Genomic DNA, 14,539 nt, shown 5'->3' with positions numbered 1-14,539 from the left:
ATATATATATATATATGTATGTAGGTAGGTATGCATGCATGCATATGTATGTATGTATGTATGTATGTATGTATGTATGTATGTATGTATGATATCCATATAGTTAACATAACAGAAAAACGAAAGCAAACGAAACGCAATGAATACTATATTTAAAAAAAATAAATTTTAACTAAACAGAGTACTGTCTGGCGTCTCTTTTAAACGAATGAACAAAGCAAAAGTGACAATGTACAGTAACATCTGAAACTCCTGAAACCTTTCTATCACATAAATTGAACTATGTCTTACCATGGAGGTATCCAGGCTTGTCACATATCATGCTTATTGTCACATACATCGCACTCGTTTTGCTTTCGGAGGGAAGCCTGAAAAGTTTAGTGTACCTTTCGTTTCTTTTTATGCCTGTGTTAGTTATAATTAGTTAAGTCACTGTATCCTCACCGGTAATGGAGTGTTGCTGCTAATGTCAAACAATGTGCACGGTGGTAAATCTCTGCCCGTTGTTGTTGATGGCTAGGGTAGTATATGCCTCGAAAATTGAAGTATGAAACTTTCATAGTTTAACTTTTCTTAAGGAAACTTGAAACCACGCTCTTAAAAAATTACGAACACAAATCAGGGACCAATGTGTAAATCGTGGTGCCCGAGAGACAGATTACTAAGAATTTAACGATATTTGAAACTCAAACTAGCCACAACCCTGTGTTAACTCTTTGGACAGAATTTCACATTTCTTACAAAAAAAAAATGTTGGAAATTTCATTTGCTTTGACAGGTTTTAAAATGAGTCAATATGAGCGGCAAAACCGCAAAGTATCGAAAAAAAATTATGAAGAGTTCCGAGGACCCCATTCCACATTTGATGTGTCCAGAACTCCTAACTTTAAATTTCAAACATTTCATGGCTATCGTCTCGTACGGTGTCGTTCTTCACCTTGCATTGGACCCATAGTACTCTTGCTTCTTCTATATACCTTAGACACTAATAAATGTCGATAGTTATTACCCAGCTTCGTGTTGAGGCCTTCAGGGCTAAAAAGGAATAGAAACACTTAACCACAAAGTTTGAGTAGCGTTCACATCAACCGAAATTGGGTTTGGGAATAGAGGTTAGAGTCGCCCTTACACTTTTTTCTGTTCGCCTACTCCATAGGATTGCAAGTTTTGTGAACCTTCACCATATCTTTTATTGTCGCCCCAGTCTTCTTCAGACGTTTTTCCAGTCTTCTTCTCGAAGTCATCCTCGAGAGCAGCGTTTCCATTTTATCTTCTCCCAAGCAATACAACTTCAGCTCTACAAAGGCGTGCTGCTCTCCGGGAACGCACCCATCGGGACACTGTTGCACCACATCAATAGACCTGCACACCTTACCGCTCTCCCTTTTCACAACAACGGGTTGCAACTCGGGCTGGCATCGGACGCCTTGGTCACAACCCCGGCGACCGTTATGGTTACCGGTCTCTCTGTGTTCGTACAGCTGATCCAGAAAAGCTTTAGAAACACGCTCCTTCCCGTCGAAAAACATTACACCAAAGAATGTTCCTTCCTTTTCCAAGTGAAGATGCGTCTTAATTTCGGGAATTGTGATGTACACAGTATCGTTAGCGTTAAGAAGGAACATGCCTCCACCATGAGACGTTTGCACGTTGGCTCCGTTCATGGACAAAACGTTCTTCATAACAGTGTTGTCGTTGATTCTCATTTCGTGGCCGACGGTATAGAGATGGTCATCGCTGTAGTAAACCTGGCTGTAGATGTAATATCGACCCGGAATCAGTACCTTCAGCTTTCCGGTCCTCTCATCATACAGCAATGATTCCATAGTGGATACTTGCGGAGCAACACGCCATATGTTCAGAACTTCGTTTTCGTCTGTATGTGACAGAAAACAATTCCAGAACAAAATGACAAGAATTAGTTCGATAGTGATTGGCAAATTAGTATCAGTGGGTTTTAATACTATATGGTGCTGCTGTAAAATTCATTGGAAGAAAAGGTATATGGCTGACAAGTGAAAAATAAAAGTAATGAACTGAAAGAAAATAGACAAACGAATAGAAAAGATAGATAAATGGATAGATAGATAGGCGCTTGCGTACATAGATACATAGATACATACATAGATACATACAACATACACAAAAAACATACATAAATGCATGCATACATGCATGCATACATGCATGCATACATACATACATACATACATACATACATACATACATACATACATACATACATACATACATACATACATACATACATACATACATACATACATACATACATACATACATAGTTCTGCTCTTGATAGGCTTACGCTTTCACAGGCACAAATGCGTCTCTACTTATGTACGAAGAGAGAGCATCGTTAAAAAGGGAAAAGGTATTACAACAAAAGAAACCATCGAAGCAGATTTTACCACGAGCCGAACTTCATGTAAAGCAAACCCTAATGGACAAAGGATATATAGCGTCCTTTACTTACGGGATGTTTGGTGTATTCCAATGTCTTGTGATTCAAGATGTATTGCTGGACGAGAAATACGATGACTAACCTGAAATTATTAAATTCAACGCAACCAATGTATCACGATAGTGAATTGCAATCGACCCACTTTTTATAAATCGTTCATGTTTTCATTCAATATTATGGCACGTGTTGTATTATATAACAAGAAAAATAAAAAAAATCAAAACAATTTTTATATCATTATTGATATCATCGTTATAATCATCATACACCTAATTTATGTGTTACACTTAATCAGCTACAAAATATTATAGATGTTCGACTAACTGATACATATCACCATAATATAATGACATCGCTAGTAAACACAACTGTGCTCTATGTTCCATTATCGTTTGAGGTCGTTGTTCTCTAAATCTTGCCCAGGCAACTTGAAACAAATTAAGTGCTGTTACGCAGACCGTGTGCTCATCAGTGAGAAAAACAACTCAGTGTTTACTACGCAAACTAAAGCCACTATTTAGTATTCAAGGATTCTTACACAACGAGCGGTACTTTGCGATTTTACCTGTCTAGTTAACATCTCAAACAGAAGCCCTATCGAATAAAAACATTATAAGAGTCTTAAAGGTTTACCAGTTCTTTACTGATTTCGCCACTGTGATGTAACCACTCTAGGTATTCCTGGAAGGGGTCGAGTCTATAGGGACCAAAACTACCTGAAAATGATCAAATTAAACAATAATGGCGATATTATAATTGTAACAATGAATAATACAGAATTCGCACATTGGAGTATACAGAAGATAAAGACTAAAATATATGGCCCATCTCGCTTTCTTTAACTTTGGCTCGTCTTTTTCTGAATTGTCTGTTAGTGCCTTGTACGTAACAGCTGTCCTCCAAGGCTTGTTATGATCTCGAAATGAGAGTAAAGTAAACAGAGTGATTTGGTGAAAAGCAAACTGCAGCACAATAGATCATTGAACGATATTGAATGACCAGGAATTCCACTACCTCTGAAGTCTATCCCGGATATTTCAATATGCCTGTTCTTTAATACTTCTACGAAGCATGTATGCCATAATACTACTAATTCGAAAAACGAGAGATTATAACAACACAAGTAGTTACGCAAGACACAAACAGATTTCGATGACATTGTCTCAGAGAAACAAACATCGAAACATTTGTATTTAAATACCTGTCCCTAATTGGGTCACAGATAAGAACACGAGTTTTATTACAATCTTGGGGGAAACTAGTTCACTGCGCAAAAGACCCACGCACGGCGATATCTGATGCCTAAATTAGACCCGCAATACACTACACAAAACGCACAGGACGCTTACTATCTAGAATTTTGCGCTCTGAACTCAGTGGAGCATGAAAATTAACCTATCCATCTGGTTTTGAGTGTGAAACAGGCGTTTGGTTGAAGCTAATTATAGTCTGATCAATCGGCGAACGGAAAGGAAATTGTCTTTTAACAACTGCCACCAAAACCTTCAATCGAAGTCACAATGTTTAGAAAATCTCGATGATTTTCCGATCTTTGAAAACTAAATTAAAAGATCATCGGCCTAATTTACGTTTTTGTAAAACGACAGCGTGGTGATCTCGGTGTCTTTCACTGCAGTCAACCTAAAAGCTATCAAATCTTTTGCTATTAAATCTCTATTGTTCGCCTCTGGGTAATTCGAAACTTTTATGAGTTCTGTCGAATTATCTCCTGTAAAAGACAGTTGACGGTGGCACTGGCCGATCAATAGCGGAATTCCTTGTGTATGCAAATGAGAATGCACTGCGGGGACAGTCCCTGGCAGAAAGGGGAAACCCCTTCGTGTGTCGGAGTTCAAAATTTCTATAACATTGACACGGCGGTATTCACTTGACAGAAAGACCTCCCTGGGGCAAATTGGAGCACATCGAATTCGCGGTAGGGTTTACATATAGTTTTTATCTGACAGGTGAACTAATCATTTTTCAAGGCCAGTCCACTTAAGGCGTGGACGGTCTTCCGTGTTTTCGTGTAGCGGCTGAGTTGTTTGACACAGCAGAGTGACGTATAAATGGTTATCTCTGGTTTGCTACACGTTCAAAGTATTCACGGAGCATTGAACCAGTCGGTGTCAGTACTCGCTTTGTTTGTCTGTTCTGTTCTGTCATCATGAATCTCTGTGTCTGTCTCAACATACTACCGCCTACATGTCTGTCTATCTGTCTGTCTGTCTGTCTGTCTGTCTGTCTGTCTGTATGTATGTATGTATGTATGTATGTATGTATGTATGTATGTATGTATGTACGTACGTACGTACGTACGTACGTACTTACGTATCACATAATCCAATGGATTTAAATTGTAAAAATGATAGGAAAAACCTTAAATATTGAGGCTTTACTTTTCTACCGCCTTACACATAAATATTGAGATATTTTTGTAAACAGACTTCATTCATAAACTGCATGTATACGAAGATAGCTTATATGAAGTACAACAATTCAAAATGTTTATGTATATATACGATGAAAATGTAGCATCAAAGTGGAGAAATTGAGTAACGTAAGTTCGAATTCAAAATCATATACATGTATTGTGTCCAAGTTTTTGCATAGTTATATGGTGGAGATTATATTTGAGTGAAGCACCGATTGACTAGTTGTCAAAGTTTCACAATCAGTCCAAGTTCTTGCTTTATATTTTGATAATGCTCGAGTTCACACATCTTTCAATAAGAAAGTTTACGAAAAACAGTTATGGTTTGGAAGTAAAATCACGAAAAATTGTGCAAACCGTTGTCGCTGATGAGAATAAAACCAGACATAGGCTTAAATACACTTGGCACACATATATATTACTCTCGTCAGTTACATTGACACAGTAGAGTAAACACCTATTGCCTGGTCATGAGGGCTATAGCGCCCGTCTGTTACCCAGAGGTGCCGTGCGTTACCAGAAACACATCGCTATTCCCCGAGGCCGAAGATAATAGCCGAGGGGTATAGCCATGTGTTTCTGGTAACACACGGCCACGAGGGGTAATAGACGAACGCTATAGCTCGAATAAAGACCAGGCTATAGTTGTATTTTTATATAGTTTTTTAATGTGTTTTGATATTTTGCACCGCAACAATCCATTGTGACAAGTTTACTGGGCGATGTTTCCACAGCGGTTTCAGTAAGCATACCTAGCGACATCCCTAGTTGCATTTTAATCTTTTCCGTCCATGACCTGTTCAAGTTCCTATACGCTGTTGGAATGTTGGAAAATGTTGGAAAATCTGTTTTAGAGAATGTGCCGTCACCTATCCCGGACGCAGATCACGTTCTGGTCACCCGCCATTGTTACAAAGCTGCAGGCGACACTACAGTCACGTGACCGGGCACTTTTCCAAATTTGGTCAAAACTATGTCCCTAGAGAATAGCTTTTCAAAAAATACCATCTGACGACACTTTTGTCCATCCGGTGGGGACTAGACGTATCTACTTTCCTGTCACGTGACGTATTCTAGCGAATCGCGACACGGAATGAGCATGTGGCGTGTTATAATAACGTATATCGACTGACGATGTTTGTATAAAATGGCTTAAGCACTTCCATACTGGAAAAGTCACATTTGCCTGTCATCTCATAAAATGGGGTGAATTGGGAGTATGATCTACTATATGGTATACCATTCCTCCCTCTGATGTGGCTTCGACAGTTGTTTCTACTCACCACTGCCGGTGATTTTAAAGATTACACTACAGACGTGTTTGAGACAAAATTGTGATGAACCGTGTTTTTTTTAAGTGATAAGCTCATTAGCGCCGACCTTTGCCATGATGCTTAGATTCTTGTCAATGCAGATGGTGGCACCGCAGGTACGATTGCTTACCTATTAGGGCAGGGTTATGAAACAAATCATAGACACTCCGAACACAAGGCAGCTGTTGATGTAAAGGGAAGTAAATACTACGAATATTCGTGAAAATTTTAAACTCTTTTGTTTAATCATCGCGCAGACAAAGTATGTGTGTAGTATGTATGTATGTATGTATGTATGTATGTATGTATGTATGTATGTATGTATGTATGTATGTATGTATGTATGTATGTATTGTTACTATACGTTTTTTTTCTTCATAATAGTAACTACGGCCACCCTTTTACTATTCGTTCTTTCATGGGTAGTTTATGTGTTGAACTCGCCTTGGCTGCCGAGAGGTAACCTGGGATCTTCAGTGTATTGACTACACGAGACGTTCAGAGTTCGTTGGTACTACATAGACTTTATTTGCCTGTAGACAAGCTTGACAGTTGCCATCGCCCAAGATACGCTTCTCCCATTGTCTAAATGTCTTGGGTCCGCTGTGTTCCTCTCTCAATCTTCCAATCTCTCCGAGCAACTCTCTCCCTTTAGCAACCCAGACTGTTCGTTGTATGTTTAAGGATGGGATTTTAAACGTTATCTTTAAGGCGTGGCTTGGATCATACGATAGACATGAATTAAAGATAAAAGGGTACATCCAATCATAAATATCAGTGTCACAATTAATATTCAAACGTCACTGTGACACATGTTCTTGTTTTCGTCCTGACTTCCGTAAACACCCTCGTAAAACGGAATTAGCGTATTGTGCGTTTGCCTAACATATGGTTTGTATGCATATCGACTTATAATTGAATTCTTGTTGTTTTAATTAACCATTTTACTGGTGTCGATGACCGCTAGGTTCATTAACCTTTGTCTGAGATAAAATATCTCTGTAACAGTATGTATGTATGTATGTATGTATGTATGTATGTATGTATGTATGTATGTATGTATGTATGTATGTATTTATGTATGTATGTATGAAATATATGTATGAAATGTATGTATGTATGTATGTATGTATGTATGTATGTATGTATGTATGTATGTATGTATGTATGTATGTATGTATGTATGTGTATGTATGTATTTTTATCATTTAAAAAAGTGTCCATACATTTTGCTTGCCAATGTGATCCTTTTTTTATTAGCCTGGGCTAAAGATCACCAATTATTACCTTTGCAATACATGAAAAAACCACTATAGTGCAAGATACCGCTTTTATATAATCTGCTGCCTGTGGAATGTTGTCAACAGGAATAATTCCCTACATTAACAACGTCAGCTCTAACAATTGAATAGGCATAGTATCAATTCAATTGTTAAGCCCAGACACCAGATTCGTTTCTGGTCCTTCCTATTTGGCAAAAGTGATGCGATGACGCGGTTTTGTTTGTATTTTCATAATTCTTTGCTTTTAGACTATTACTGAAAACAGTAGTAAGTTTGATTTTTTCACTTGGGGAGTATTCAGTTATTCAGTTATTATAGCCGAGATGGGCTGGCAAATTCTTCAAAAAAGCTAAAGGAACTCATCTACCCACTCAAAAACTTTGATATCCCTCCTTAGACCCCCAGTCATTGCTGAAGGAAATTTCGATATTTCAATATTTTTGTTCTTTGTGTAAAAGCCACAATAAGTCTAACTTTTGACAGCTTTCTTTTTATTTTGTTCCATGTATCAAGTACAGTTTCCTGGTCCTTTTCAAAAAGCATTTCAAAATACCAACTTGTCAGCGTGCCATGTGCATTGTTATTGTTGAAAACTAAAGTTGAATCTGGACCTGAATTTGATTATCTACACTTACAATGCAGGACAGAGATATACAATCAATGTAAATACACTGAGTGCTGGGTATTTTAATACGGAATGGGAAGTACACCTATAAACTGCTGCTAACAAATACAACAAAAACCTAAAAAAAATATCAAAAGTTACAGTTACTATATGATATGCCTTTAATTACACATGTTGCACTATTATTTGCTGTGGAAACAAAGTCTGTAGATAGATCTATTTACAGTATTTTTAATCGAGAATTAAATTTGATTATCAACTGTATATATATATATATATATATATATATATATATATATATATATATATATATATATATATATATATATATATATATATATATAATCACATTATTTTGGTATATCAGCCCATCCATCAGTAGGCATGCATCACATACTTACCAGTTCTCAAATGTTTATTATGAGACAGTTTATATTAAAAATTCAAATAATATACTTTTGGAAATGTCCACAATGGAGTAATAAAAAAAAAGTTTTAATCGACCATCAAATCTTTTGCGCAATGCTTACCCATGTATAGGGTATAGGCTAAGCCATGTCTTGTAGATAATCAATTTCCAAAATTTTAATAAAATTATGTTGATATCGACACTTCAAGTAAATAATGTGCAATAAATGTACTATACCTAATATACCTTAGTTTGATACAGATTGGTCTTGGAATAATTAAATCTGTTTTAACTATCGTGTGTTTTGTGTCATATGGCTTCCAATGTATAAGATATAGGCTAAGCCATTCCTTTTTGGCAAACGCTTTCCAAATTTTTCTTTACAAGCCATTGAAATTGAAACTTCATATAAATATAGTGCAATAAATAAGTTATTCTGACTAGATCTATCTTTGATTAAGATCAATCAAGGAGTAAATATAATTTGTATCAAGTATAGCATGTTTTATGTTATGTCGGCTCAAATGTGTAAAGTATTAGCAAAGCTATGTCTCAAAGGAAAACACTTCCCAAATTTTCATTAAAAGGCTGGTACTGTTGAAACTTGCAATAAATACATGTAGAAGATGTCTTATCTTAAGAAGATATTGCTTTGATGCAGATCAACGATGGAGTAAAAAATAGCTCAAGTTGTGTCAATTTTCATATGTTTTGTGTTTATATATGGGTCCATGTATAAGGTATATGCAAAGGCATGTCTCATTGCTTGCAACTGACATCAGCCACATTATGCAAAGAGCCTGTCATTCCAACTCTACTGAACACTATTGGAACTAAATTGGGATAATTGGATTGGCACGATTTAAGGAATTTGTTAAATATTACACCATATTTACGAACCATCTTTAAAATTTTATTCAAAATTTGCGATGTTGTGCTAATGTTATGAGTAAGAACCATTGCATGTCAATGACTGCATCTAATGCAATATTGTTCAATACTTATGAACAATATTTATATTTGAATGAAAATATGCGAACTTGTCTATACTTTCTTTGGTACTGAAATACTAATTTTAATCTCGATTTGTTACTTTTCCCCAACCAAAATGAAGTTTTTCGATCGATTTACGGTTTAGTTAGTCAGTTTTCAAAAGTGCCCTGACTACATTTAGTAATTATTAAGCCCCAAATTGACGAACACGTAAGCGACATTTTGAAAGTGCCCTTACTCAAAGTCAATAACTAGACACATTTTATGCATTTGTCTCGTTTTTCAATACATTTACACAAAAATACCACCTTTTCATAAAAATGAATACGATTTAAGGGACATACAATAATTGACGTGTTTTTTGTTGTTTTGTTCGATGAAAACAATATTTTATTTTTTACAGTATTCTATCATTTTGTAAAATTTAAGCTGTAAAAATTTCGATTTCATCAACCTTTCGTTATAATTACTCTCATCCAATTATCCCAATTTAGTTCCAATCGTGTTGCTGGTAGAGGCTGCTGTACGACAAGCCTGATGTATAGACTTGCCAGGACAAGAAATTAATAAGAAGTAAACACATGCATTCCGACCGCAGTGTTGATATAGACTGATTCAGAAAACGAAAACAGATGGAGAACCACCTTCATTTCCCTGATGTTTTGTACTTAAAAGAAGGTTTACCTGGTGAACATTTTCGAAAATCAGGTGATCTCCCCCTCTTGATGTTTGAAAAAACATGATCCCCCTTTGCAGTTTTCCAATGTCAGATGACTCTGCTGTATTTGGCGGCCCAATCTGAACGGTCCCTTACAGCAAAATACTTTCTCTTTCTGTTCTGCAGTTTTGGGGTATGTAGGTTTGGCAGCTCAAAACATCGTCTGTACCCATTTTATTGACACAATATGCTGAATCGTTTAGATTGTCTGCTCGCTGTTTGTTATGCCATCGTTGGGATTTTGTTGGAAACACCCATGAAGGATAATGAACACACGACGCGCAAAGTCATGCACTAGATGACCTAACTAAAACGTATTTTGCAAGGCCGTATAGAATATAGCCCTGCGCTCACGACATACACCTATGCTTGCAAAAATTGAACAGATTTTGTTAACTTTGTACCTGGTCGAAAGGAAGCAAGATTTAACCGTTCCATATTATAAATTTCGAACACATATCTGTCATTGCACACTATTGTTGGTACCTTCACGTCTTTGAAATCAGCCCAATGTAATAGGACAGTGCGGTATAGTAGAAGGGGTTACCATTGGGTTTAGTCACTACTTGTCTGTGGTTTAGTACACTAGATACACAAACCGGTAGTAGTTCACGACAAATTATTTATTTTCTTCATTATCATAACAAAGAGAAACTGCTCGCCATTTCTTATGTTTCCGCGTCCACTACTGGCGCGTAGGTGAGTGTATGAACACTATATGTTGTATCTACGGCTACACTTGTTGCGCGACACGGCAATGCCGCGGGTCTCTGTTTACAAAGCATGTCCCGTAAAGTGCATAGCATGACTTGCAACAGCCAATGATCTGGCTGTGTGCAAGACCACGTGATCCTGGATAGGGACAACGGAGTGTGACTTGCATGTCTGGGGGAACGGTAACCTAACAAACAAACGTGTTTACAAGTTTTGCAAGATTAATTAGACACATGCGGCCTTACGCATTCATCACTAGTGACCTAGGGAGTCTTCAGGGACAGGTTTCGCTATCAGTACATAGTTAGGGCCCCCCAAAAACATTTTGTTCATATCAAAGGTCATTTTGTGCACTGGTCTTCAGTCATGCTGCAGCTTCAGTTTGGATTCGTGAAACTTTGAAAGAAGGCGTAAGGATGATAGATTACATCAAAGTTACGTGTATTTATTTGCTAATTATATAAATATCAAACGATTTCCACTGACAAAGAAATATTCGTGATATCCGGCGCGTAATGTGTGCTCCAATTGCCGACCTATTTTATATAATCGATAGGTGATAGATTAAAGATTGTTATTTTCAAATCAAACAATGATTATGTACATTTATACTCATTCAAACGAATTATTAAACCACGCCTTCAAATGGATGCTTGTATTGTCTTGTTATTCGGATTGGCGTTTCTCATCTATGGATTAATCGCAAGATTGAGTTTGAGCAACCAGAAAAGAGAATCATTCTTACACATCGCAGCAAAAGTTAGAGGAAACAAACAAACAGCAAACAAACAAAAAACAACAGACACTTTCCATAGAAATCCAAAAATAGGTAGTCAATAGCGAGGTAACTTGGTAAGGTCACTGGGGTCACAAGAGTTGTTTTCCACAGCTGAGTAACTGCGCAATCTCCATGAATGCACCCCAAAGCCTATGTAAAGATTAAGAGCCCTGTACCCTTTTTCAGTTTCTTTGGCGCAATTTAATCAGCCTAGCGTGCAATGAATCTGCTAACAAGTAATATTCATTACCTGCTGTACACGCATGGTTCGGTGCACTTCTTTCTCCTCGGATAATGGAGAGTGACTCCTGTGAGATGAGCAAAAAAATTCATTACACGTGCAGAAAAGAGCCACTCGAAAATCCAGAGAACCTATTACTAAGAATAGGCTTTGTGTCCGTCAATTGTTAGCTCTTCGAACTCGAGATGAACAGTTTAAAGGGTTTATTGTTAAATCTGTTCTTTCGGATAAAAAATTTTACTGGCGAAATGCATCAATGCCTTCATTCAATGTATGCTGAATCCAGCTTACCATAAAATCAGTTTAATTCAGGGTAGAATAATGAAGAAGCAACATTATATTGAAGAAAACACCTACATTATATTGATGAACAACTCTATAAGGAATCCGTTAAAAAATCAAGATGAAGTTTTACATGACACTTGAACCTCACCTTGTGTGGTTTCCGGAAATCTCCATCTATTGTTTGGTCGAGGTAGCGCCGGTCTCTAAAACCACTGTTCTCGTCCCCATTGAGCGCGTTTTTCGAGATGATGCTTTCAATTATATCTACGCGCAGTAAAACGGACGTAATCGTTGCGGTCAGGGCTATAAATGCAGCCGCATTAAGTATTGACACGACCGCGAGGACTGTCAGAATTTTGGTACCTCTCATTCCGTCAGCGTCGTGACTTTTTTGGTCGCGAGTGTGAGACGAATCGCTTGATTTTTCCTGACGCATTTCCAATATAATTGCATGCTACGAAAATCATTGTTGATGTGGGTATATTGATCTATTTGAAGGCGTAAACAACGCTCTTAGGCCAGGGCACTCAAAATAGCTTTACAGAGTTCAAAGGTCGCTGACTACAGGCGACCTACATGTGAAGCACCGCCCTCTTCTGTGAATAGCGCGTTTTCATACGCACCGCCTCGATTCCAAGTAGTACTTGGTGGGTAATTGTAAGCTTGAAACTTCGGGGAATTCAGAGACCTTCTTTTTATCGAGAATTAAAGTTTCCGTGTAAAACTGCGTGGGTGTCTAATGTTTTAACAGACTCTGTTTCGTTTGCACTTCATTTAGTTGCTAGCAGTTATAACCGATGCACAGTTTCTTGCGTCCTCCGCACAATATTTTTTTTTATTTGGGAATTATATTCAGCGGCATGACAAACATGGAGTTATCCGGTTGCTGAAATGACCAATAGGATTACAGGAGTGTTTTGACGGGACATCAACCTATCAGTTTGACAGACATGTCGTAAACAAAATCGAGGTAGGTGACAGCCTAGGCCAACCACAGTTGCAGCCTGGACCGCTTTTATTCTCAACTGACATGACTATATCACAAATTATTAGCCAGTGGGCAAACAAAGTTCCCGAAATGTTAAAAAACAATTTGTAAGAATATCGTATCTCCCTGTTGGCCAGTAAAGTACATTTGAACATTTTTAGCAGCTGCACAATCCAACTTTGTTGAACACTGAAGTCAAGATTTACACATAATCGAATAAGTACTAAAAGACAAGTTGTTGTTTGGTCGCGCAAATTCCGTATCATCGGGCAACAAAAATTATGGAACTGCGTCATCACCTGTTTTCGTACTTTTCGTACGGTTGAGGTAATTTTCAGCCGCAAACTTTCCTAAAATTTAAATAAAGAATGGTGGATTTTGTTACTGTTAGAAAGTACAGCACGAATTCACGCAGAAGGAGAGCAAATTTACATCAAACTATGACGACACGTTAGTATGCAGTGTTCAAAGTGAGAGAAGCCGCAGTGACGCCATATTGGACAGCTCTCCAAATACTGGGATATTACCTTGTCGCGCTGCTTCTTGGAAGCAAGGTTCAATCAGTAAACATATTTTTTATCAGCATAGCAAACGATAATGAAAAGCCGATCATGTGAATATGCTGCTAATATAACGACCGCTCTGAATAAATCCCGCCAAAAGAAACCGCCATGCGCTATCATAGTTGACTGATCTGCGATAGCCTGCGGTCTGTCAGGCACCGACGCTGGTTCATGTTAACAGACACAGTAACAATTCCTCGTCGGGCATAAATATTGAATGGTAGTTATTAATTTCCACTTATCTATAACCCATAACTTTTATAAAGATATTACAGTACGATTGTAGCGTATACGTACAGTCACTGACTTAATAGTACTTTGGAAAGTCTGCAGTCCCAAAACTGCACCAACGGACTTTTGTCGTTTGCTGGATAATTTAAAATCGAGTCAAGCGTCTCCTCCTGTTAACCAAGGCACTAAAACCATGGAGGAATTGACGATTTAATTATTTTGTGACACAGGTATTGTGTTTTGGAATAAGTAGAGAGTGAAAGAGGAAGGGGGAGAACAAACGCAAAAGTAAAAGCGAAAATAGATTGGGTGCGCGGCCTCTCTGAGAAGAGCTCATAACGCATGACTGACCCCTTAGTATTTGCTAAGATGAGTCGCTGAAGGTCCGAAGATAGACAAAAATAAGAAAAACTTACCCATCTTACCTGTCATATCTGTTTATTTGCACAAAAATTTTGCACGCGTAGAATAATTCATAAATTAT

The 14,539-nt window shown here is 37.6% G+C and overlaps 1 protein-coding gene and 1 long non-coding RNA gene across 2 annotated transcripts in view; one reads left to right on the top strand and one right to left on the bottom strand.

Moving 5' to 3' along the window:
- On the bottom strand, nt 1-12,871 carry LOC139118878 (uncharacterized). The gene is made up of 5 exons (XM_070682432.1): nt 12,422-12,871; nt 11,998-12,055; nt 3,114-3,196; nt 2,493-2,562; nt 1-1,876 (listed from the first exon to the last, which is right to left on the bottom strand). The coding sequence occupies exons 1-5, from the start codon at nt 12,707-12,709 to the stop codon at nt 1,146-1,148; spliced, it is 1,230 nt and encodes a 409-aa protein (XP_070538533.1). The 5' UTR covers nt 12,710-12,871; the 3' UTR covers nt 1-1,145.
- Nucleotides 12,872-13,114: 243 nt separating this feature from the next.
- Nucleotides 13,115-14,539, top strand: part of LOC139118880 (uncharacterized) — a 32,388-nt gene continuing 30,963 nt past the window's right edge. Inside the window, exon 1 of the long non-coding RNA XR_011548813.1 lies at nt 13,115-13,243. This is a non-coding gene — a long non-coding RNA (uncharacterized lncRNA). The remainder of the gene's footprint in view (nt 13,244-14,539) is intronic.

Source organism: Ptychodera flava, chromosome 19 (assembly GCF_041260155.1).
Source record: "Ptychodera flava strain L36383 chromosome 19, AS_Pfla_20210202, whole genome shotgun sequence".
In the NCBI taxonomy this organism is placed as follows: domain Eukaryota; kingdom Metazoa; phylum Hemichordata; class Enteropneusta; family Ptychoderidae; genus Ptychodera; species Ptychodera flava.
This window is presented reverse-complemented; position numbering and strand designations above follow the sequence as displayed.